A 23,137-nucleotide genomic window follows, 5' to 3' on the forward strand; every position below is an offset into this window, starting at 1 on the left:
AGGCACCATCTCAGTTGGTTTTCTGTCGCTGTGATAAACACCCCAACCAAAAGCAGCTTGGGGAGGAAAGGGTTTGTTTGGCTTACACTTCCCAACCGCAATCTATCATTGAGTGTCCGGACCAGAAACAGCTGGGGTTCCCTGGGAGGGGGCACTGAGGCTGAGGAAATGTTACATTAAGAGAAATGAAGACAGAAGCATAGGATAGACCGGGAGGACTGAAGGTCAATACCAAACAGGCCCGAGTTTCCTTCTCAGGCAGGATATATACTACAGGGAAAAGGCAGGACAAAGAGCAGCGCAGTCAGCTGACCACCTCCCTGCACTGACCCTGGGAGGAAGCTCAAGCAGGTGCATTACCTGGTTCAGCTAAGCAGCTTCTCATCTCTAACATGGAGTGCCTCTGGCTGGCATACATCAGCCCAAATCTTGATAGAAAAATGTGCTCTTTCAACTGGGCAAAAATGCTCATTCTATGGGCTAACACAGATGTCACTCAGAGCCCTCAAGGTTACTGGAAGAAGCAGAGGAGCAAGCTTAAACTCAAATGACTTCTTCAAGTCAGAAATGACTCCAGATGGAAACTGAGTCACACGTGGGCTCCCACAATTGAGGAAGTTGGGGCAGGAACTCAAGCAGAGGCCATGAAGGAATGGCACTCACCAGCTTCCTCCTCATGGTTTGCTCAGAGCTCTTTCTTACACCCCAGGACCACCCGCCCAGAGGGGGCACCCTGGGCAATGCCCTGGGTCCTTCCACACCCATCATTAATCAAGAAAATGTCCCACAGCCTTGCATACAGGCCAGTCTGACGGGGACAGTCCCTCAGAGGGGGTTCCCTCTTCCACTCTAGTTTATTGCACGGGTCGTTTTGGGGGGTGGCATACCTTTTGGGGGCACCAGACATTCCACTGCAGTTGCCTTTGGAATTTGTTCTGCTAGCATCTGCTCACCTGTGTCTGCCCCACTGAAAGTTGTTGGATGAAGCGCTGCTGTTGACAAAATGCTCACTGCAAAAGCAGACCCTAGAAGCCAGGTGGCAGGTGGTGGTTACCGATGTCATAATGTATGTCCAAGGATCCCAGGTATAGGAGAGATTGATCCGAGTTACTAACTCCAGCTAGGAAAAACAGGGTCTAAGTCCTGTGTTTGAGACGCTCTAGAGCTCCCTGCAGCCACTCCTGGGAACTCCAAAAGATTGCTGTTTTCTAAACACACACACACACACACACACACACACACAGAGCTGGGGTGGGGGGATCCCTCAGCATGGTAAGACTGTGTGTCTGCACATGTCCCTTTATGCCCAGCTCATAGCAGAGAATTTTCTTGTCCCTAGTAGGAGTCCAACTAAAATGGATCTTGCTTCTTTGAGTTGATGATTATGAGTAAAGGGAGTTAGTGCACGGAGCCCGTGAGAACAGTGAAGGCCCTCGCACCTCTCCACCAGGGATCCCACAGAACACCAATCTCCAGACGGACAAAGCTGTCTACACCTTTTGGTGGCTCAGGCTGGCTCTCTCTCTCTCTCTCTCTCTCAAGGGCACTTGCTAGATCTGCTGAAGGCCCGAGGGAAGAATGGGGCCATCGCCTTTCTGGAAAGCCTGAAGTTCCACAACCCTGATGTGTACACCCTGGTCACCGGGCTGCAGCCTGACATCGACTTCAGCACCTTCAGCGGTGAGAGAGGGAGCAGATGAGGCTGCCACAGAGCACGCCCCTCCAGTCTGGGGTCCTGGCACTCTCGCAGCCCACGGCACTGGGATAGGGTGGGGAAGAAGAAGCCCCTAGGCCTTGGGGGCTTCGAGGCCTATCTTTAGTGACCTTGCCCTATGAGGAGACTCTGGAGGGCAGCCGTACACATCAGGAGTGAAAGGCTGAGCTTTCTGCTGCTTACGGGGAAGCCTGGTGTCTCCCTTGGCTTCTGTCGGTGGGCACACATCAGTAAAGGCTTAGCCTGCATGGTGGGACATGTGGTCCCGTTTAGGAGCTGATGGATTCTGACCTTTCCTGTTGAAAGATTTGGGTGTTAAAAGAACAGGCCTCTCAGGAAACTCAACTAACAAACCATGTGTTCTAGTTTGGTGTGGCAGACATATTCGTGAGTTCATCAGGCAGATCTATGTCTCTGCGGTGTTTTTCTTGGAGTCCCACGGACAGAGCTAGCTTTGAGTGCAATCAGCTCGTAAGGGGAGCTCCATGAGAATGGCAAGGTCTTGTGGGAAAGCCTAGATGCGCAGTCGAAACCAAGACAAAAAATATAAGGAATCCAAAATAGCAGAAGGCTTTCAGAGACACCAATAAAGTAGGCCTGTAGGCTCGTGAGGGTCTGGCTAAGGGGACAAGACTCTGGGGGCTGAGTAGGAAGGGCAGCATGACAGAGTGACCGCCCATCTGCAGGTCTCATGGAGACATCCAAGCTGACCGAGTGCCTGGCTGGGGCCATCGGCAGCCTGCAGGATGAGCTGGCCCAGGAGAAGGCACAAAAGGAGGTGCTGCTTCGGAGATGCCAGCAGCTGAAGGAGCGCCTGGCCTCGGCTGAGGCCCGTGCAGAGGGCCTGCGCCAGCTGGAGCTTGACCACAGCCACATGAAGCGTGAAGTCAGCGCCCACTTCCATGAGGTCCTGAAACTGAAGGATGAGATGCTGAACCTGTCCCTGCACTACAGCAATGCGCTTCGGGAGAAGGAACTGGCTGCCACACGCTGTCACAGCCTGCAGGAGGAGGTACCCGACACTTGAGGACTCCAGCCAGGTGTGGGGGGATTCCAAGCAGGACCCCTCTTTCTCTTGACCCCACCTGGGAACCAGCCTCCACCCCGACCTGCAGACCTCCTGGGTTTGCCTTATATGGTGCTTCCCTCCAGGGGTTCCAGACCAACACACGGGGAAATCTTGGAGATCCACGTTTCTCTTGGTCTTCTGACCAAAAGAAGAAGGAAGCCAGCTTGATCTTGTTGAGTAGTTTGGGAGTTCAGGCCCTTGGCACACACAGACCCCTGGACCCTGCAAGTTATCTCAGGAAACTTTGTCTGGCTGAAGGGTCCAGTTCCCGTGGTTCTCAATGTCCCAAGCCCTCGCTGGTTTGACCTTCTTCTTATGGTGGTGTGGCCACTCATCTCTATGGGTCCATGTTCTCTCCATCAGAGGGATTCACAGACTACAAGAGGGCAGTGACACCAGAGGCACTGGTGCCCATCAGTCTTACTGTAGGAAGGGGAGCTGGCACCAGGCCCCCTTGGTCTGCTCAAGCCACTAGTTTAAACACTGTATCTCATCTGTAGTAAAATAAAGCTAAACTGGCTGGGTGGCTGTATCCGTTACCGTTGTTGCTGTGATAAAACACTGTGGCCAAAGCAGCTTATAGAAGGGCGGGTTTGCCTGGGCTCCTGGCTCCTGAGGGTTAAGAGTCTGCCATGGCAGGGAAGGATGTCAGCAGGAGGCAAGATGACCAGAGCAAGAAGCTAAGATAGCATCGCTTCTACTACAGACTGAAGCCAAGAGGAAACTGAGTAGGAGAAGGCGCTATACTCTCAAAGTCTGCCCATAGTGACATCCTTCCTCCTGACCTCCACCTGGGGACCAAGGGTTCAAATGCCTGAGTCAACAGAGGACATTGTCACTAAAACCATCACAGAGTGCACACTGTTTTCCCAGAGAACCCAACCACTTTGGTCCACACTGGGCAGTGTGTAACTCCAGCTCAGGGGGATCTGACGCCTTTGGCAGCTCCACTCCTGTGCACACGCCTGCACACAGGCATGCACTCATGTGTGTACTTCAAATATTTATATTTTTAAATGTCCCTTCTTCCCTCGAGGGTCTGGGGTTGCTCAGGAGGTAAACCCACGAATGGTGCTTTCCAAGCTTGGGGCTGAGGCTCTTCACATGCGACCAGCAGCAGGGAGGGGGGCAAGCTGCATCTGGCCAATGCTTAAGGAGAAGCCTGCCCCATGCCCCTCCCCCTGCTTCCTCCCACATAGCTCTACCTGGTGAAGCAGGAGCTACAGCGGGCAAGCCTCGTGTCCTCATGTGAACGGGAATCTCGAGAGAGGTCCCTGAGGATGGCCAGCGACCTGGAGTGCGAGGGAGAGGAACTGAACCGTCTTAAGGAGGAGAATGAGAAACTTCGCTCAATGACCTTCAGCCTGGTAAGGCTCAGTCCCTCACTCAGGAGGCCAGTGCCTCCTGCTCATCTGGGAAGGCCAGGTCCTTAGTGTCAGTGGGGGCTGTGGACTGTGCAACTTCCCACAGGTGGTTTCACCAAAGTGAGGCTCAGTGGCTCATGCCAAACCCTTCTCTATATCGTAGGCAGGCCTTGAACTCATGAGCCTCCTGCCTCAGTACCCACCATAAGTCTGCCCCACTGGGTCAGGTTATGCCACCCCCTGCTCATTCCTTCCTGCCTCCCTCTTGCCAACCACCCAGATGGTGACAGCATTAGGAACATTGTTCCTATATTAGCTTACCCTATGGGTTAATTTACTGTGGTCACATTGTTTTGCAATAGAAAAGGCCACTTATAAAAGATAGATTCTGCTAGGCGTGGGGGTGCATACCTGCAATCCCAGCACTTAGGAGCCTGAGGCAGGTGATACCTTATTAAAATAAAATAAAGTAGTGAAAGCCTGGAATGAGCCGGGTGGTGGTGGCACACACCTTTAATCCCAGCATTCAGCAGGCGGCTCTGTGAGTTCAAGGGCAGCCTGGTCTACAGAGCGAGTTCCAGGACAGCTAGGGCTACACAGAGAAACCCTGTCTTGAAACACAAACCAACAAACAAAATTACTGGGAGGGGGTTACTGGAAAGACGGCTAGCAATTAAGAGTACTTGCTGTTCTTACAGATGACTTAGGTTCACTTCCCAATACCCACATGGCACTTATAGCCATCTGGAATTCCAGTTTCAGGTATTCTAACGCCCCCTTCTGGCCTCTGCAGGTGTTGCACTCACATGGTACACATACATGCTTGTAGGCAGTCATAGACAAACTCCTTAAACATATACCCCTTGGGGATGGGGCATGGCTCACTGCAGCTTGAGCTGGACTGTGTGTCACTCACAGGCCCCTCTGGAGGGTGCAGCGTGAAAAGGTCTGTCCTTTGTCTGGAAGCTGGGCTGCAGAACTGCTGAAGGAGAAGGTTGAAAGATTGTTTAGAATTGTCCCTTGAGGGGTTCTGTCTCCTTGACCAGTTACAGCCAAATGCCTATGTTCTCTCTTATGACTGGTGTGTGTGTGTGTTTCTGGGGATTAGCCCAAGAGTCCTACACACACTCCAAAATGTATCCACAACCCTCATTTCATTTTTTATTTTGGACCAGAGACTATATTACCTAATGGGTCTTAAACTCATTCTGTAGCCTAAGCTAGCCTCCAACAACAACCTATATTAATAAGGCCACACTATCTAACATACACAGAGCCCTGAGGGCCCCAATTACCCATCGGTAGGGCTCTTGGGAAGTTGGCTGATCTCATTCTGCACCAGGTGGAGAAGGACATTCTGGAACAGAGCCTTGATGAGGCCCGGGAGAGCAAGCAAGAGCTGGTGGACCGTATCCACTCACTGCGGGAGCGAGCAGTGGCTGCAGAGAGGCAGCAGAAGCAGGTAATACCACAGTGCCCTCCATCTTGGGCAGGCGCATTGTGAGGAGACTGGTTTATCCAGTCACCCACACAGTTGAACTCACTTGGCTTAGATAATTTGTTGGTACACCCACCTGTTCCTTCATCAGGTCCTTACTAAATGCTAACCATAGCCCAATCCTCATGGTCAGGCAAGCAATGGAGGAGCCCCAAGACCCTGTCAAAGGCTTAGGGACCACAAGAGCCCAGGACTTAGACAATGGAGAGAAAAGAAGGCAGCAGTAGGAGAGAGTGAGCAAGAGGAAATCCCTTCTGTATTTGGGGCCATTAAACTGCATGCAACTCTGCACACACCCTGCACGCACAACTGCTGACTAAATCCAGCATGATTGGCTCTGCCGCTCTGTGGACAGAACTCTAAACCTGTTCCTGCAGAAAAAGCGAATTCACCTCACTTCCCCTCCAAGCCCGTCTCCCTTTCTCCCACATCCCCATCCACCCCTTTCCACCTAAGGCCTCAGGGCCAATGAGCGCCATGGATATGTCCCCATGTACAGTACTGGGAGGAGAAGGAACAGACCCTACTCCAGTTCCGGAAGACCCAGGTGGACTGTGAGCTGTACCGAGAAAAGATGACCACACTGCAGGGCCAGGTGGCCGAGCTGCAGAAGGAACGTGACCAGGTATCCTAAGCACTGGACGGTGGGGGGGGGGGGTTCCCTGCAGTAGGGGGGATGCAGGTGTTCTCACTTGCTGGCACCAGGTTTAGGAAAACACCATCTCTGGGGTGTTTGTGAGGCCAAGAGCTGCTGGCACAGGGGAGATGACGCACACTTCAGGGTTTCCTCCCTAGGTCCGTGGGAGATCCTTCACTCCCCTGTAAGGCACTGACACCTGCTCTCTGTCATCCCCCCCCCCCCGCCTGTTCTTATCCATCGCAGATATGGGTTTTATTAAAACATAGTAGGTTTGTATAATCAGTGTGAGCCCTGGTGAGTACATACTGGATGAGTTAACAGTAAGCACCCTCAGTATGGGGCACCTCTTGCAGATCAGATGGCCTGTGATCGCTCAGCCGCCAACCTAAATGTTCCCACATGTCTGTCTGGGCTACAGGCATACACAGCAAGGGATGGGGCCCAGATGGAGATTTCTCAGCGCCTGGTGGAGAAGGATGCCCTGCGAAGGAGAGTGTTCGAGCTGACGGAACAGGTCTGCGAGCTGCGCACTCAGCTGCGCAGGCTGCAGGCAGAGCCCTCAGGAGGAGTGAGTGTCCCACCCCCAGAGTGGGAGGCTGGGTGGTGGTGGGAGGCTGGGTGGTGGGCTGCATGGGTCACAGTGATGCACAGGAGGTGTTCACTCAGCTGCATATACACACGCACACAATACAGTAAATATAATCTACACATATGTGTGTCTATATATGCAAATATTTGTGAACATATACTTGTTTTATGCATGTGTGTGTGAGTCCACACAATGTAAAAAGACTGGAAGGGTAGATGCCAAAATGCTAACTGTATATCTATATCTATCTATATATAAAATTTATTTTATTTTTATGGGCATGTGTGTATGTAAGTCATTTATTTTTATGGACACGTGTGCATGCCTAAGCATATGGATATGCTCCATGTGCAGTCAGCAGCCTGTGGAGGCCACAAGAGGGCACCAAATGCCCTGGAACTGAAGTTACAGATGGTTGTGAGCTGCTATGTGGGTGCTAAGACTAGAACCTGGGTCTTCTGCAAGGGCAGCAAGTGCTCTTAACCAACCACTGAGCGACTCTCCAAATTGTAACTGCGCATTTTGATTTGGGGATGGCGTTCAACTTTATTCTCTCCTCTTCTCTAGTTGCTTCTTCATCCACCCTCATTTTCTTTGTAGCACGTAATACATACATGTAATATATACATTTATATGGATATAGGCAGACATCACACAGTATGTCTCTGTAGCATGTAATATATACCTTTGTATGGATATATATGCACATTACATAGCACGTCTCTGTGGCATGTAAACATACACATTTATATGGATATACACATACATATACATACAATATACATACAGTATGTTGTTTTTAAAACTAGCAAACAACAGCACACAATGTACACACTCTAGATTCTCTAGAAAGACTGCATTGCTCTTTTCCCAAGCCAGGCGGATCTCATCTCTTTGGCGGGTAACTACTGGAAGTACGGGGCACCAGCGTGTCCCCCACAAGCTGAGATGGGAACCTGTCTTGGGGTGGAATTAAGGGTAAAGTTCCCTGGTCTAAGGAACCATCTGGCCTCTTTGGAAGCCTAAGCAGGAAGCTGGAAGCAGGGAACTCTGCCTCCGGGGGAAGCAGCGGCTTGTGCGGATGCATGCCATGTGCCCACCCGATGACAGCGACTGCAGCCTGCTCAGCTCCACTGAGGTACCTGCCCTCACCCCTGCCCCGCCCCTGCCCCCTGCCCCCTGCCTCCGCCCCTGTCCCTACCCCCACCCCGCCCTCTGCTGCATTCAGCCTGACAAACCATAGGGACTAACAACCCCATTCCCACAGAAAAGGCTCAGAACGCTCGTGTGGTTTTGGCAGACGGCCTTTTCTATCTCTCCACCTTTGCTTTCTCAACAATCCCTGGCTGGAAACCACCCAACCTCCACCACCATCATGTGGATGTCTCCAGATTTCCTTGCAGTGGTTCCTCATGCTGTGGTGACCCCCAGCCATTAAATTATTTTCGTTTCTAATTCATAACTGTAATTTTTGGAGATGGAGGTTTACCAAAGGGGTTGTGACTCAGAGGCTGAGAGCCGCTGCCTTAGAGGGTGTGTCAGACAGCTTTCGTGAGAGGAGAGTGTCAACTTAAGAGAAAAAGTTTGTTCAGAAGTTTCAACCATGGTGTCTCAGCCCCATCACTTCAGGCCTGTGGTGAGGCAGAACCTCCCCGCACAGCATGGGGTGGGGGAGACCTCAGAGCAGCTAGAAAACATAGAGAGAGAGAGAGAGAGAGAGAGAGAGAGAGAGAGAGAGAGAGAAACAGAGACAGAGACACAGATGTAGACACAGAGACGGAGAGAGAACCCGAAATGTCTCCTGCAAGGGCACACCCCCAAAGACTAACTGACTTCCTTCTGTAGGGCTTCCTCCTCCTAGAGTAACAACTCCCCAATAGCACCACAAGTTGGCAGTCAAGCCTTCAACACATAGTCTTTGGGGAACTTCAAAAATTTAAACCACAACAAAGACACTGGTGGATTTGCAGCCCACTCTGGCTTCTTAGCTTGATTCCACCTGTGAAGATCCTACATTATTTCTTCTTCTTCTTCTTCTTCTTCTTCTTCTTCTTCTTCTTCTTCTTCTTCTTCTTCTTCTTCTTCTTCTTCTTCTTCTTCTTCCTTTCTCTTCTCCTCCTTCTGGATTTATTTATTTATTATGTACAGTGTTCTGCCTTCATGTACACCTTTATGCCAGAAGAGGGCACCAGATCTCATAAATGGTTGTGAGCCACCATGTGAGCCACCATGGAATTGAACTCAAGACCTCTGGAAGAGCAGTCAGTGTTCTTAACCTCTGAGCCATCTCTCCAGCCCCGGATCCTACTTTCAAATCAGTTCACATTCATAAGTTGTGGGGGGGACCTGAATTTCACGAGACATTATTCCACCCAGCTCAGTTGGTCCCTGCAGTGTGAGACCTGTGGTTCTGCTTTTGACCTTTGGCAAAGTGATGACGTGGTCTCTTCACGGTGGCCATTCAAGTTCAGGATGCCCAGGGTGCCATGAAAGTGCCACTGTTGTGGGCTGCCAGGGGCTGGAATGGGAATGAGAGGCAGGTCAGCCTGGAGTCCTCTTGCCACTGCCTGGGGCAGGTTTCAGGCTTCCTTCCTGTATGACCCCAGCAGAGTCCTCCATGGTCCCTGCATCTGAAGACTGTATGCACATGCTCTGGCTTCTTGGAAAACTGGGGACAGGGAGGGAGCTTCCACATTCCAACTAGAACCCCAGGGACCAGGCAAAATCACACCCTCAGCTCCTCCTCATCTTCACTGCCAGAGAACAAGAGCAGTGTTTCCCTTGGGGTTGTGGTCAAGATGAGAACCCCGGGGCTCAGTAATAACTGCTAATTTGCCCCCCTCACGCTCGTATGGCCTCTCTTAAATACTGAGTGGGATCAGCTCTCCTGTGGAGCTCTCCCCCGCTCTCTAGAATGTGGCCATTTTCACTCCGCTCCCACTGCTCCAGGCTCCTAGATCAGGCTCTGATGTTGACTATGCCATGCCCTCCTCTGCTGGGCTTCTTTGTCACTCCCTCCGGGAAGTCTGCCTCACCCTGGTATGGAGTACTTGCTCACTGACCTGTGTTTCCATCTGTCCTACACACACACACCCTGGGCATGGTGCCTGTCCTCAGCAAAGGTCAGGATCCGTTTTCAGCGCCTGCTCAGAACTGACCCTGACCCGATGCCTCAGCTTCTCCCCTCGCCAGCCCGTCACTCCCCCACCCTGGGTCTCATTGCTTTATCTGCACAAGGGCCACCACAATCTAGCATGTCTACAGCAGGCACGCGACAAGCATAACTTACTGTCCCCCTCTCTTTTCTTCTCTGTGCTGTCCTTCTCTGCCCACCGTCCACCAGTCCCGGCTGTGGTGGGACCTGACTTCCACATCCAGTCGTGAGCAGATGGACAGCTTCCGCTCCAGCAGCCCCATGCCTCCCAGCCAGCAGTCCCTGTACAAGCGGGTGGCAGAGGACTTCCTGGACGACCCTGAGTCTCTAAGGTAGAACACGGTACAGGTTTAGGGTGTAGCTTGGAGGGGGTGCTAGACAGACAAGCACTATCTGGGCTTTGGAAGACCGGCTCAGCTGGAGCGGGCCGTACTGCCTGGGTGTGTGCCAGCTCCCTGTGCTTTCTGGCAGCTTCTCAGAAGTCCTGGAGGTGCGCCTTCCGGGGGCTACAGGGGACGACACAGACACAGACCTGGAGTATGAGATACTGGATGGAGCAGGTGAGCACCGCCACACACTAGGATCTCTACCGCCGCTCTTTTCCTGGGCTACGGAACTGCATGGGGCGAGAGAGAGCCAGGATCTCTCTCCAGGGATGGTAGAGAAACCAGAACTTGATCTCTGGCCTTGGCCTCTATGTTAGTCAGCTTCCACAGCTCAGCTGTGCATTTTTTACAGTTATCTTATTTTTCATGTAGAGGTCAGGAGGGTGACCTCTTGACATGGCTCAGCACATGTGTTCAGATAGCCACAGACATAGGTGTTTGCCTCCACCGTCCCCTGCCCTCCCCGTGAACAGCAGGCACAGTGCAGAGATGTCCAGCACAGGCTGTATCTGATGGGAGCATCCCTTCTCCTGGGTGCTGTCCCCAAGGCTCTCGGCTCCCCTCAGTTCCCTGTGTCTGTGACTGAGCTGCTCCCTTGTCCTGAAGTCCACAAGCCTTTCACTGATGGTATTCTCACTTTTCCAACTCACACCTGGGGGCACACCTGGCTCTCACAAAGGTGTTTGTCTCCTACCCAGAACTCACGCCATAGCCACCAGAGGGCGTGAGTACCCCGCGTTCAGCACAGTGGGTCAAGTGACCTGAAATCTGACCCCTTGCTGGCTGCTGTCTCAGGGTCACACACTGTTGCTGGCTCAAACTCCAGCACACCTGGGTTGTTTCCTCAGTTTAATTTGGCTTTTAAGATAATCGGATCTTTTTTGCTTGTGATCTGGGCTAAGGCCCTCAATAGGTGGCACCTGTTAGGTCTCCAGTCGATACGGAGATCAGATTAAGGATCCCCTAGCACAGGGTCACAGAATTCAAATCGGCATGCTGTGTCTGAGCTGGGAAAACGGCTCAGAGGGTGAAGTGTGTTCACTGTATGTGCATGAGGGCCTGATCACCAGAATCCACGTAAAAGCCAGGCATGGCAGCATGCATCCATCTTACCAGGCTGGGGATCTGGGGGTTCTCTGACCAATGGGGCTGAAATGAGGAGCTCCAGGTTCAGCGAGAGACCCTGCCTCACAAAATAAGATGGAAAGTGATGGAGGAATACAACGGAAGCTTACCGCTGGCTTACACACACACACACACACACACAGAGAGAGAGAGAGAGAGAGACAGAGACAGAGAGATAGAGACAGAGAGAACATTCTGGACATAGATACACACAATGTAGTCCTAGAAATTTGGAGGATTGAGAATTCAAGGGCTATATAATGAGACCCTGTTTCAAATTAATTACATCTTTAAAGCTTTTAACTTTGTTTTATGTGTATTGGTATTTTGCCTGCATGTATGTCTGTTTAAGGGGGTCATATCCCCTAGAACTGGATTTGTGAGCTGCCATGGTGGTGCTGGGAATTGAATCGGAGTCCTCTGGAAGAGCAGTCAGTGCTCTTAACTGCTGAGCTGTCTATCCAACCCTTAGATTTGATCCTTCATTGAATTCAGAAATCTAGATGTTAGAAACCTTCTCATCCTAAAATGTTGGCAACTTGTTCAGGGATTGCAGAAGATGCTTGCAGCTCTCACCAGTTACTCTGATGTTAGGAAGATGAAATCAAAAAGCACAAAGGAGGGGCCACAGCAGGGGACTGAACCAGGCTGGGGGTGGTAACTGAGGCCCCAGGAGGGCTGAGGCTGCAGCGTGGGGAGAGGTGAGGAGCTGGTGACCTTAGGTGCTGGCAGCCAAGCCTCCTATCTTCTTCCAGATCTCTCCCAGACCGAGGACAGCCTGCAGGAGTCTTTACGGAGTCTAAATGTCTCAGAGAGGTGAGCTAATAGTCGGGGACCCGCACTGACTGGAGAAACAGAGCCTGGGTGTGACAGAGCTGACTGTGACCGCACCCTCTCACCATGGGGAGGTCACAGCACTCCCAAGAGGTTGGGTCAGAGCAGAGAATCCCAGAACCCAGGGCTTTTCTGACCTCTGTGCTCAGGCTGTGTTTGTCTGCCCACAGCAGTATCCCCGTGAGGCGGAGACCAGCTCGCAAGATCCTGAGCCAGGTCACAGTGCTGGCATTCAAAGGGGATGCCTTGCTGGAACAAATAGGTGTCATTGGCGGGAACCTCACCGGTATCTTCATTCACCGAGTCACCCCGGGCTCTGCAGCTGATGAGATGGCCTTGCGTCCCGGCACCCAGATCATGATGGTGAGCCGGAGTAGGAGGCTGCGCCACTGCCAGGCTTCTGGGCCAGGGTAGGGGTGATTGGCGGGAGACATGGTCTGGCTCTAACAGGGTCTCGGTTCTGTTCTGGGCTGACAGAAAGTGCTGCCCACATCTATTGATGAGGGTCATGGAAGGGAAACCCAGCCCCCTTCCCAAGTCTGGCAGTTCAGATCCTGCAGAGCCTGGAAACTCAGAGAAGGCCACCGGACTGCGTTGACTCTGACCAGGAACCTTGGTGTTGTCCTGGAGGTGAAATTCGGGGGCTTTGTGCCTGTCACACAAGTGATCTAGCCCTGAGCTGCACCCTAGCATTGGCCAGGTGTTGTAATATGAGCGTCAGGGCTGCGTCCCTGGCACCCCGGCCGCCTGGCTAGCTTATGTCCCAAAATAACAACACACAAAGTGTATTCTTTTAAACACTGCTTGGCCCATTAACTCTAGCCCTTACAGGCTAATTCTCATATCCCGATCAACCCATCTCTAATAAACTGTGGCATCAGTCTTACCGGGAAAGATTCAGCATGTCTGGCCTGGCGGCTTGCTTCATCACCTGCCTCAGAGAGCAGAGCTATTGCGTCTACCCAGGAGCATGGAGTCTCTGAGCTCACTTCCTCTTCCTCCCAGCATTCTGTTCTGTTTACTCCTCCCATCTATGTTTTAACCTATGAGGCCAAGCAGTTTCTTTATTACTTAACCAATGACCTTCCTCCATCAGCCAGGCTTGAGGAAGCCTCTCCCGTAGGGTAGGGTTTGGACTGTGGTCTCTTTTTAACTATGATAATCCCATTGTCACTTTGTATAAGTACATGATATAAAATTCACCATTTTAACTACTGAGCTTCATGGCAAAATGTCCAAATCTGGACAAGGCAGAAATATACATCTAAATCTAAAACATAAATTATTCTTATTAAGTGAATACACGGGTGGGGGAGGGTGATTTCAATGTGGTCTAACAGCACAATTTTCTTCAATTATGTGTGTGCTTTGTGCATGCATGTGTGCGTGTATGATATGTGTAAGTGATGTCTGTATGAGTGTGAGTGCACAGATGCACGGACCACATGTGGCGGTCAGAGGACAACTTTGGGAGTCACGGTCTCTTCCACCTTGCTTTGACGCAGCCCCTCTCTTTTCCCAGGGACATTTATTTAGCTGGGTGTGGTGGCTCTCACCTTTAATCACAGTACTTGGAGGACGAAGGCAGGTGGATCTCTGTGAATGGGAGGCTAGCCTGGTCTACAAACTGAGACTCTGTCTCAAACAAACAGGACACATTTGTTTATTTACTTGTTTGTCTCTGTGTCATAGAACATGTGGAGGTCAAAGGGCAGCTTGTTGGAATTGGTTCTCTTCTTCCACCATGTGGGTACCAGGGATTGAATTCGGGTTTTCAGTCTTTGGTGATGGGTAGCTTCACCTGCTGAGCCATGGGTGCCATGCCTAGGGTCCTTCTAGGGTGTGTGTGTGTGTGTGTGTGTGTGTGTGTGTGTGTGTGTTGGTTAGATTTTGAGACGGGGTCTTACTGTGTAGCCCTGGCTCTCCTGGAACTCATATGTAGACCAGACTGGCCTCAAACTCACAGAGATCTACCTGCACGTGCTGGAATTAAAGGTATGCACCAACCACCTTACCTGGATCTTCTATCTTATGTCTGCCTCTTGCAGCACCTACTCCAGGCTCTCCGGTGCAAGAGTCTCTAAGCTCCTGGGTCCTTCCTTTTCCCCCACCTCACATTGCATTGTAAGAGTGCTGGCATTGCAAATTACCACCAGGCTTGCACAGACTCCCAGGGTTGAACTCAGCTGTCAGGCGTGCACAGCAAATGTCTTTACCCACGGAGTTGTCTCCTCAGCCCCGAAGCCGAAGTGTTCAACTTTAAGCCTTTTAAATGATTTTTCACATTATTTTTTGTTATGTGTATGAGCGTTTTGCTGACATGTATGACAATGTATCACGTGTATGTCTGATACCCATGGGAGCAGAAGAGGGCACTGAGTGCCCTGAAACTGGAGTTGCAGACAGTTGTGGGTGCGGGCACTGAATCTCGTCCTTTGGAAGAGCAGCCAGTGCTCTTAACCACTGAGCCGTCGTCTCTCCAGCCCCTGCTTTTATTTGTAATTACTTGTATGAATTATGAATTACTTGTGAGAGGGGAATGTGCACATGAGTACAGGTGCCCACAGGGGCCACAACTGGACATCAGATCCTCTGGAGCTGGAGTCGCAGACAGTTGTGAATTGCCATGTGGGTGCTGGGAACTGAGCCTGGGTCCTCTGTAGAACCAACAGGTGCTCTTAACCACTGAGCCAAATTTCCAACCCCCATCTTTAAGCATTCTAAAAATATCAACAAATGTGCCAGGTGGGTTTGACCCCCACCGCTGGGCTCACCTGTTGGCCCCAATGAGAGAAGGTGAGAGTGGGCATTTCCCTTTAGAACAGGGTGTCCACAGTGAAGCAAGAGCCCCCCATTCCTGAAGAGCCCACGCACTCCTCATACAAGGTCGTCTCCTGCCCCCTTAAGCGTATATGTAGGGCCAATGATAGCATAGTGCTGAAATGGAGCCATTCACGCTGCAGACGTCCTCTGTGGCATTTGAGAGACAGTCATATCATCCCGGGGCAACTCTGGACCGACAGTCCTAAGACGTGTCATAATATACACATACAGTAACACAGAAACACATATCCCCCTAGACTTAACCATATGAACGAGGGAGGCATCACGGACGCCCCACCAGGCAGGGCGTCACAGATGGGGAGGTATGGGTGGGGCACTCTGGCACTGAGTGGGTGAGGATTGTGATGCCACCTAACAACCCCATGTCACAGAAGAGTTGGGCCCCAAACATACAGAAGCCTGATCTAGAATGATCCAGAATGTTCTGGAACGTCCTGCGATCTATTTTTGACAACAGAAAGGGGTTATGACAAAGAGACTATCCTCAACAGTGAAAAAGTTGTCGATGGACGATGATTCTTCAGGCCGGGACTGTGTATGATGCACCCGTGTGCAGCCCGATGCTGTGACAACGCTTTCCCCACACACAGCTCGTGACAACAGGCCAAGGTGGGTGGGTGGCTCCACTCCCACCCCATCCCAGCTGCCACACTGTCTTGGTGAGAAGTCCACCTTCGTGCTTTGCCCTCAGGTGGATTATAAGCCGACGGAGCCATCACTAAGAGCCACTCTGGAGAACACGACTCTGGAGCAGGCTGTGGGACTTCTCAGGAGGGTGAACGGTTCCTGCTACCTGACTGTGAAGATCAACACTGAAGGTACAGGTACCGCCCCACACTCGCTCAGCGTTCTGGGCCCCTCCTGTGACCCCAAGCCCTGTGACTGTTTGCGCCTCCAGAGCCCATGGCTACCAAGAGCCAAGGCAGTTCAGCCAGGCTTCCCCTGACTCCCCCAGGCTCCAGTGAACGGGAAACTGCTCTCCATCCCGCAGGGCCCAGCACCAAAGTGGCTTTCATGACTTTTCCTCCCACTTTCACGTTCTAGAACCTTCCTCATGTAAGTTCCCTGGTGTAGGATCATCAGTCACGGATGTCTTTTATCAGGTTATAAGAACCTAATTCAGGACCTAGATGCCAAAGTGGTGACCTCTGGGGATTCTTTCTACATCCGGGTCAACCTGGCCATGCAGAGGAAGGGAGGGGGAACGCTACACGCACACTGCAATGATATCCTGCACGTCACTGACACCATGTTCCAAGGCCAAAGCTGCTGGCATGCCCATCACGTGAACCCCTACACCATGAAAGACACGGAGCCTGGCACCATCCCCAACTATTCACAGTGAGTAGCTGCCACTGGCTCTCCATGTCCCCACAGACATTCCAAGGACAACACCTGCTCGTCCCAGCTCCACGCTGAGGTCCCTCCTGCACAGGAGGAAGCGTAGACCTCCCAGAATTTTCCCTGCCCTATAGCAGAGCATCTATCCGAGAATAGAGTGGAGGAAAGGTTAGCATGTAAACGTGGGGTTCTCCAGGTGGCAGGTACCCTCTCTGTTATGTGCCCTGGTTGCTCATTAGCTCCCATGGAGAGGGGCCAGTGTGGGACAATTAAATTAGCATGTCACTTTCAAAGGCCCAGTCTCTGAGCCCTGGGGTGCAGCACTCCTGTCCCCAGCCTGTGTACCGATCACTCTTGGCCTGCTCAGTCAGGCTGCCAGAGCTTCTTTTCCTCCATCTGCCCAGGGCTCAGCAGCAACTCCTGGCCCTCATCCAGGACATGACTCAACGGTGCACGGCTCCCCGCAAGGTGAGGCTCTGGTGGAAGAGTATGCCCACCCGTGGATGCCGTGGAATCCTATGTGGGTGTGTGGACCACTGAGCTGAGCGGGGCAGTATCTGGACCCTGGGTACCCACCAAGCCCTCAGAGGCCATGTGAACACACCCGTCTCCACTCTCAAAGCAGCTCCTGCTCTTCCTCACTCTCCTTGGTCCCTTGTCACCAACTCACCTCCCCGTTCTTGTTTCCTCTGAGGTCGGGCACCTTGTCCTCTTGGGACACAGAGCACCTTTCTCTCTGAGCACCCACCTGTCCCTGAGCAAGGTGCTAGGACGTTCCTGCCTGGAGCAAGGCCATGCTAAGTCGGGAGGGGGCCTGCTCTTCTCTCTGCCCCTTGCACCCCTTCCTGCAGAGCCCTGTTGCCTGAGGCCCCTCCCCTGCCTCCCACCCCCTGGTGTGGGGCTTGGGAAGCCTGGTTTCTCCATGGCACGGCCTGGTTGTTCAGAAGCTGTTCTGGATTTGCTTATGGGGCAGGCTGCCAAGATAGGGAGGGGGTGCCAGGCCCCAAGCCCAGTGTTGATGGCTGAGCCTTGTGCCTCTCCTATCTCCCTGTTCTTCCTATGACAGCCTTCCGGAGGACCGCAGAAGTTAGTAAGAATTGTCAGTGTGGACAAAGCCAGAGTCAGTCTTCTGTCTCCGACCTGTGACCAAGGCCAGCCTGCTTCAGGCAGGGAGGAAGGTGAGACCTGGCTGATTGGCAAGGGGACCATGTGGGCATGGGGGTTAATCCTGGGCAGTACAATCAAGGTGGTGTCTCTCACGCCAGGGGCTGTTATTTGTTTATTTATTTTATTTTTCTTTTCTTTTTTTCGATATATATATTTGGTTTTTCGAGACAGGGTTTCTCTGTAGCTTTTGTAGACCAGGCTGGTCTTGAACTCACAGAGATCCTGTGAACTCACAGGCCTGCCTCTGCCTCCTGAGTGCTGGGATTAAAGGCGTGCGCCACCACCGCCCGTTATTTGTTTATTTATTTATTCTTATGTATGGATGTTTGGCCTGCAAGTATTTATATGCACTATGTCATGTAGTACCTCTGGAGGCCAGAAGAGGGCATCAGATTCCCTTGGGACTTGAGTGGCCTTGAGTCAACTATTTGGTAACTCTGCAAGAGCAACCAGTGCTCCTAACAATTGAACCATCTCTCCAACATCTACCCCACCCCGGGCTGTTTTTTTATGAATCATGATGTCTACATGCCTTTTTAGACAGCAACTAAGAAACATATTTGATGTCCTTTAAATAGCCATGCCCCCCTCTGAGACCTGACCCAGTGAAACTATACAAAAGCTACCAGCATACATACAGGTAAAACACTCATACACATAAAATAAAAACAAAATTAAAACATAAGACAGATGTTGAAGACAGGAGCAACATAACTAATCCAGGAGAGAAGCCGAGGGTCCAGAGGGGAGGAGGCTGAGGACCCCGTGGCCAAGGAGCAGGGCTGAGTGGAAGGCAGGACTGATTTGGTGGGGAAAGGGAGAAAAGGGTGTGAGCAGAGGGAGGGCCGGGCTGAGAGACAGGGCCCCCGCTACAGCCTTCCTTCAGGAGGAACCAGGCTCCTGCTACCCTCAGAGGCTCATCCTGAAGAGCTGCGAGCTCTGTAGCCTGCCAGCGGTGCCCGCATGCAGCCAGCGGTGCCAGCATGCAGCCAGCTGTGCCAGCGTGCACAGTTAGCGTTAGGGGCACTGAAGCAGGGAATGTCCTGTATCAGTCCCTCCCCGGGGAGAGGGGCAGGAACACAGGTGGGCGGAGCTCATATCCTCTCCTCCACAGGTGGCTCCAGCGCGTGCTTCTGGGCAGAGAGCTGCTTCACCCTGGCCCCATACACCCTGGTGCACCCCCACAGGCCTGCCCGGCCCCGGCCTGTGATCTTCGTGCCCAGAGTAGTTGGGAAGATCCTGAGCAAAAAGCTCTGCCTCCTCCAAGGCTTTAAGCAGTGTCCGGCAGGTACGTGCTCCTTGGTCAAGTGGCCAGAGGCTGTTGGTCCTGGGGTAGCGGTGAGCAGGTTCCATGATATCAGAACAGAAGGCTACAAGCTGTCGGTCCTGGGGTAGCGGTGAGCAGGTTCCATGCTATCAGAACAGAGGGCCAGAAGCTGGGACACTGAGAGGTGATGATTGTCTCACAGATTCCTGGATGTCGGCCCTCAGGGTCTCAGCAGAGCCTCGCTGTCTCTGGGGGGCTGCAGGTGTGGGTCTTTCCTGGCTCTTCCAGGACCTTAGGGGTGCAGGAGGTCCTCACTCCCATGTTGGCTTTGGTCATTGCTGGTCTTTTTCCTTCTATGTGTCTGTGTCTACACATGGCCTTCTTAGGGTTGTCACCCAGCATTGTCTCACGTAGAACCCTATTTCCAAAGAAAGTCGGTGCGTTCTGGGTTCTGGTGGACATTAGTGGGGTGGGTCATTATTTCTCCCTTCAACACAGTCACACTGAAAACAGGATGTGCATAGCAGGGTCGATGAAGAACCAGCCAGCAGGGGATGAAGAAAGGGAAGCAGGAGCTAGAGGCAGCGAGGTGGTCCAGCTGGCCAGCCAGCATGTGCAAAGGCCCGGAGCACAGAGGACACTGGGCTGGAGTCTCTGCTCCGGTGGCCAAGGGGCATGGAGGCCAGATGTCCAGTTCTATAAAAACCCTGACCGTTTTTAAAGAGGGAGCCTCACTGAGGCTTGATCTTTGGACACCTTTGTTGAAAGTCCTGAAGTCTCGGCCAGGGTTTGGGGATGGCCTCAACTCCTGGACCGTGGGGACCCAGGATTCCCAGCTGTTGCAGTGATGGGGGGGGTCTCTCGAGATGTGTATAGCTGGGGTGCCTGAACAGATAGACATAGGCTAGGAAGAGGGCAGGGCCGTGAGAGCTGCCCAGGAGGTCCAGATTGGGTTCTTCACCTCAGAAGAGGCCATCTGAGGCTGCCTGGAATTCTCTACTGTGTAGCTGTCCTCGGCACTCTAGGGTGCTTGACAATACCACTGACACAACACACACACACACACACACACACACACAATGAAAAATTGCCCAAAACACTGCCCAGTATCCCTGGGACCAGGACCACGCTGGGTGGAAAAAGTGATTTAAGGGGCTAGTGGGAATCCTCAGTGTTAGGAGTTGGATCCATCTATAAATTTGGAGCTTACAAAGTGATGCTGAGCATTGTCCATCTGTCTGTCTGCCTCCATCTATCCTTCCCCCGAACCTCACCTGCCCCAGAGTTCACACATGCCATGCTTCTGGTTCAGGACTTCTGGTAGGAGGCAGGGTAGGTTTCTACATGGCCGCTGTGGGAAGCTTTTTCTGAATGTGGTGGGGGACCTCCAGTGTGGGGCTCAGCAGGGCTCCCTCAGGACCCCAGTGTATGATCACCCCATCTAATGTCACCACCAGAGTACTTGAGCCAGGAGGAGTATGTCACCTGGACCCAGAGAGGGGATATCATCCAGGAGGGAGAGTCGATAGGGGACCACCACTGGGTCACCCGTCATGCTGTGGAGTCCCTCATGAATACGGTAGGGAAGGGTGAAGAAGCTACTCTGGGGGTGGCAGGCTTCCAAGACTTCATGCTCTATAGGAGGGACGCGGAAAGACCCAACCCTGTTTCCATCATCCGTTGGTGATGCTGGACCACCACTGGGTGGGCCTTTGCCTCACTTCCCTTATTTGGAATGTCAATAGATGTTTGTTAATAAATGGAATAAGACTGTCACATTTCACAGCTCACAATGAACTGTCAAGTTCATACTTACACAAGGAACAGGAAGCACAACACACACACACACACCATGGAGGGTGACAGCTGGCATTGTCTGATATTTTTTGTGTGCATTGGTGTTTTGTATATGTATCTATGTGAGAATGTCAGATCCCCGGGAATTAGAGTCACAGGCAGGTGTGAGCCACCGTGTGGGTGCTGGGAATTGAACTCAGGACCTTTGGAAGATCAGCCAGTGCTCTTAACTGCTGAACCATCTCCCCAGCCCCCACACTGTCTAATTCTTAAGGTTTGCACACCATCCAAAATCTATTTAAGTGCCAAAAGCTTGCAATTCCAGATTTTCCCAGGGTCAAGTCAAAAAGACATCACCTTTAAGATCTACGGCAGGTGCCCCGATGGGTGCCAAGCTCGTCTCCTCTATTCAGGTCTCTTCTACACAGCTCTGTGCCCTGCGGCATGAGGTTACTCCCGCTTCCTCCCTGACCCAAGACCCATGAGCTGAACTTGCTTTTCTATGCCCTCCCAAAGAGCACCCATGCCCTGCTGGATGTCCGGCTGGACAGTGTCCGTGTCCTGCACAAGATGGACATTTTCCCCATCATCATCCATGTTTCTGTCAATGAGAAGATGGCAAAGAAACTCAGGTGGGTGCTTGTTGAGGGCTGGGCAGTGGTGCTGGGCAGCAGGGTCTCAGTAGATGCCCAAGCTCTGGAAAAGCTTGGCGTGTGTCTCTGGAACACAGTAGAGCTCTATCTATCCCAGCCCATAGTTGTGTTCCCACAGCCTCTGGCCAGAGGTCCAGCTTCAGAACCTGTGCATCCCCCTGCCCAGCTAGACTGAAGCTGCTCAGTGCCTGGATCCCCCTGCCCCCTCATCACTTGGTATCTGATGGGGACAAACAAATCCTGCTGCCCATTTGCTCAGGAAGTGTGATGTGCTCTACACACCCATTGGTGGATGCCACTTGCAGCCAAGTCCCAGCATCTTTATGAGCTTCCCTGGGTAGGACTCCATGCTTGTTCCCAATGACATTTTGATGCACGCGGGGTCCTCTACAGACTCTGTCCTGGACCCTGGCAGTGCTCTGTACTGAAAAGTCTCATTGTGCACTTTCCTGGCTACCTTGCTGTCCTCATGCTGACTGCCTTGCTTTTCAGGAAGGGCCTGCAGCGGCTTGGCACCTCGGAGGAGCAGTTCCTCGAGGCGGCCCGGCAGGAGGAGGGGGAACTGGACAGAGTGCCCTGTCTGTACAGCAGCCTGGCCTCTGACAGCTGGAGTGACCTCGACAGTCTGCTCGGCTGTGTGCGCCTGGCCATTGCAGATGAGCAGAAGAGAGTGGTGTGGACAGAGCAGAGCCCCTGCTGAAGCCCGGACCTGGCTTGGGACTGTGGTGGCCTCCATGTGCCTGTCGGAGCTGTCAGCAAACAACCCCACTTCCTTCTCTGGTCGGGGTCTGGCCTCACGAGCTCACAGCTGTCAGAGGATAAAGGATGCAGCCACCGTCACACACACGGCCTGGGCTGATGGAGGACTTAAGATCATTCTGCCGTGTGGGGTCCTTCCCCAAGACCTGCTCAGGGACAGTGCCCCAGCCTCCTGTGATGATGAGGATAGCCTTGTGGGGACTGTCCCCTCCTTTTACATTTCCGATGTCAAAGGATCCTGCAAGCTCTCTGGAGCAGTCATCCCTGCCCAGGGCAGGGCACAGACTCCGGAGCACTGAGGACATGGCTGGCCCGTCAGAACTGCTAACAAACACTGCCCAGACACCTGCAAACCAAGTTGCCATGGCAGACGACCTGAGTGGCTCTTTGGCTCACGGCCTCCTGCCCACCCCAAACACCAGGTTGCTTTGGTAGATGTCCGGGGCAGAGCCAGTGGACTCTTCCTGAGTGAAGAACTGACTCTCAAACTGACATTACCCTCTGATCCCTCCTGGAGTGCATTATGACCAGCTTGGGTGAAGCTGCCACCCAGCTATCAATGCGTCATTTTGACAGGATATTTGAGTCTCAGTGTCTAAGATCTAATGTGCTATTATAAAGTTCTGTGAACTATTGCACTATTGTACAAAGCTTTCTCAATGCAAGGGCCCATGGCTCTCCCCATCTCCCAGAATGGAGTTGATGGGGCAGTGGGGGCAGACCCAATAGAGGGAGGGTGGGGACAGACCCTGTCCTTCTAGGTTTGCAGGCTGTGCTTCTGACCCTTGGCAAGTGCAGGAAGGGAAAGTCTGGGGCTTTGTATGAATGAAGGGAAAGAGAGGGAGTACTGTCACACCTTGTCCTCAGTCACCCTCAGAAAGGACAAGCTGAGCCCAGAAAGACCACAGGATCAAACTCATCACCTCTGAGAACCAG

General features: G+C 52.4%; 1 protein-coding gene across 3 annotated transcripts in view; it reads left to right on the plus strand.

Moving 5' to 3' along the window:
* Card14 (caspase recruitment domain family member 14) overlaps positions 1 to 23,011 on the plus strand; it is a 33,023-nt gene extending 10,012 nt beyond the window's left edge. For 2 of the 3 annotated variants that reach the window (XM_050140201.1, XM_050140202.1), the window contains exons 4-22: positions 1,543 to 1,680; positions 2,401 to 2,726; positions 3,983 to 4,150; positions 5,490 to 5,609; positions 6,145 to 6,270; positions 6,704 to 6,853; positions 7,896 to 8,012; positions 10,218 to 10,360; positions 10,500 to 10,588; positions 12,295 to 12,355; positions 12,544 to 12,736; positions 15,909 to 16,035; positions 16,321 to 16,558; positions 16,963 to 17,026; positions 17,625 to 17,736; positions 18,840 to 19,013; positions 20,450 to 20,571; positions 21,306 to 21,421; positions 21,935 to 23,011. In XM_050140201.1, coding sequence (XP_049996158.1) covers positions 1,543 to 1,680; positions 2,401 to 2,726; positions 3,983 to 4,150; positions 5,490 to 5,609; positions 6,145 to 6,270; positions 6,704 to 6,853; positions 7,896 to 8,012; positions 10,218 to 10,360; positions 10,500 to 10,588; positions 12,295 to 12,355; positions 12,544 to 12,736; positions 15,909 to 16,035; positions 16,321 to 16,558; positions 16,963 to 17,026; positions 17,625 to 17,736; positions 18,840 to 19,013; positions 20,450 to 20,571; positions 21,306 to 21,421; positions 21,935 to 22,142 — 2,792 coding nt within the window. In that variant the 3' untranslated portion in view covers positions 22,143 to 23,011. The remainder of the gene's footprint in view (positions 1 to 1,542; positions 1,681 to 2,400; positions 2,727 to 3,982; positions 4,151 to 5,489; positions 5,610 to 6,144; positions 6,271 to 6,703; positions 6,854 to 7,895; positions 8,013 to 10,217; positions 10,361 to 10,499; positions 10,589 to 12,294; positions 12,356 to 12,543; positions 12,737 to 15,908; positions 16,036 to 16,320; positions 16,559 to 16,962; positions 17,027 to 17,624; positions 17,737 to 18,839; positions 19,014 to 20,449; positions 20,572 to 21,305; positions 21,422 to 21,934) is intronic. The other variant, XM_050140203.1, reaches the window with a different exon arrangement.
* Positions 23,012 to 23,137: the final 126 nt, after the last annotated feature.

The sequence above is a fragment of the Alexandromys fortis genome, unplaced genomic scaffold, assembly GCF_014885135.2.
Source record: "Alexandromys fortis isolate MF-2015 unplaced genomic scaffold, M_Fortis_MF-2015_v1.1 scaffold_39, whole genome shotgun sequence".
Taxonomy (NCBI): domain Eukaryota; kingdom Metazoa; phylum Chordata; class Mammalia; order Rodentia; family Cricetidae; genus Alexandromys; species Alexandromys fortis.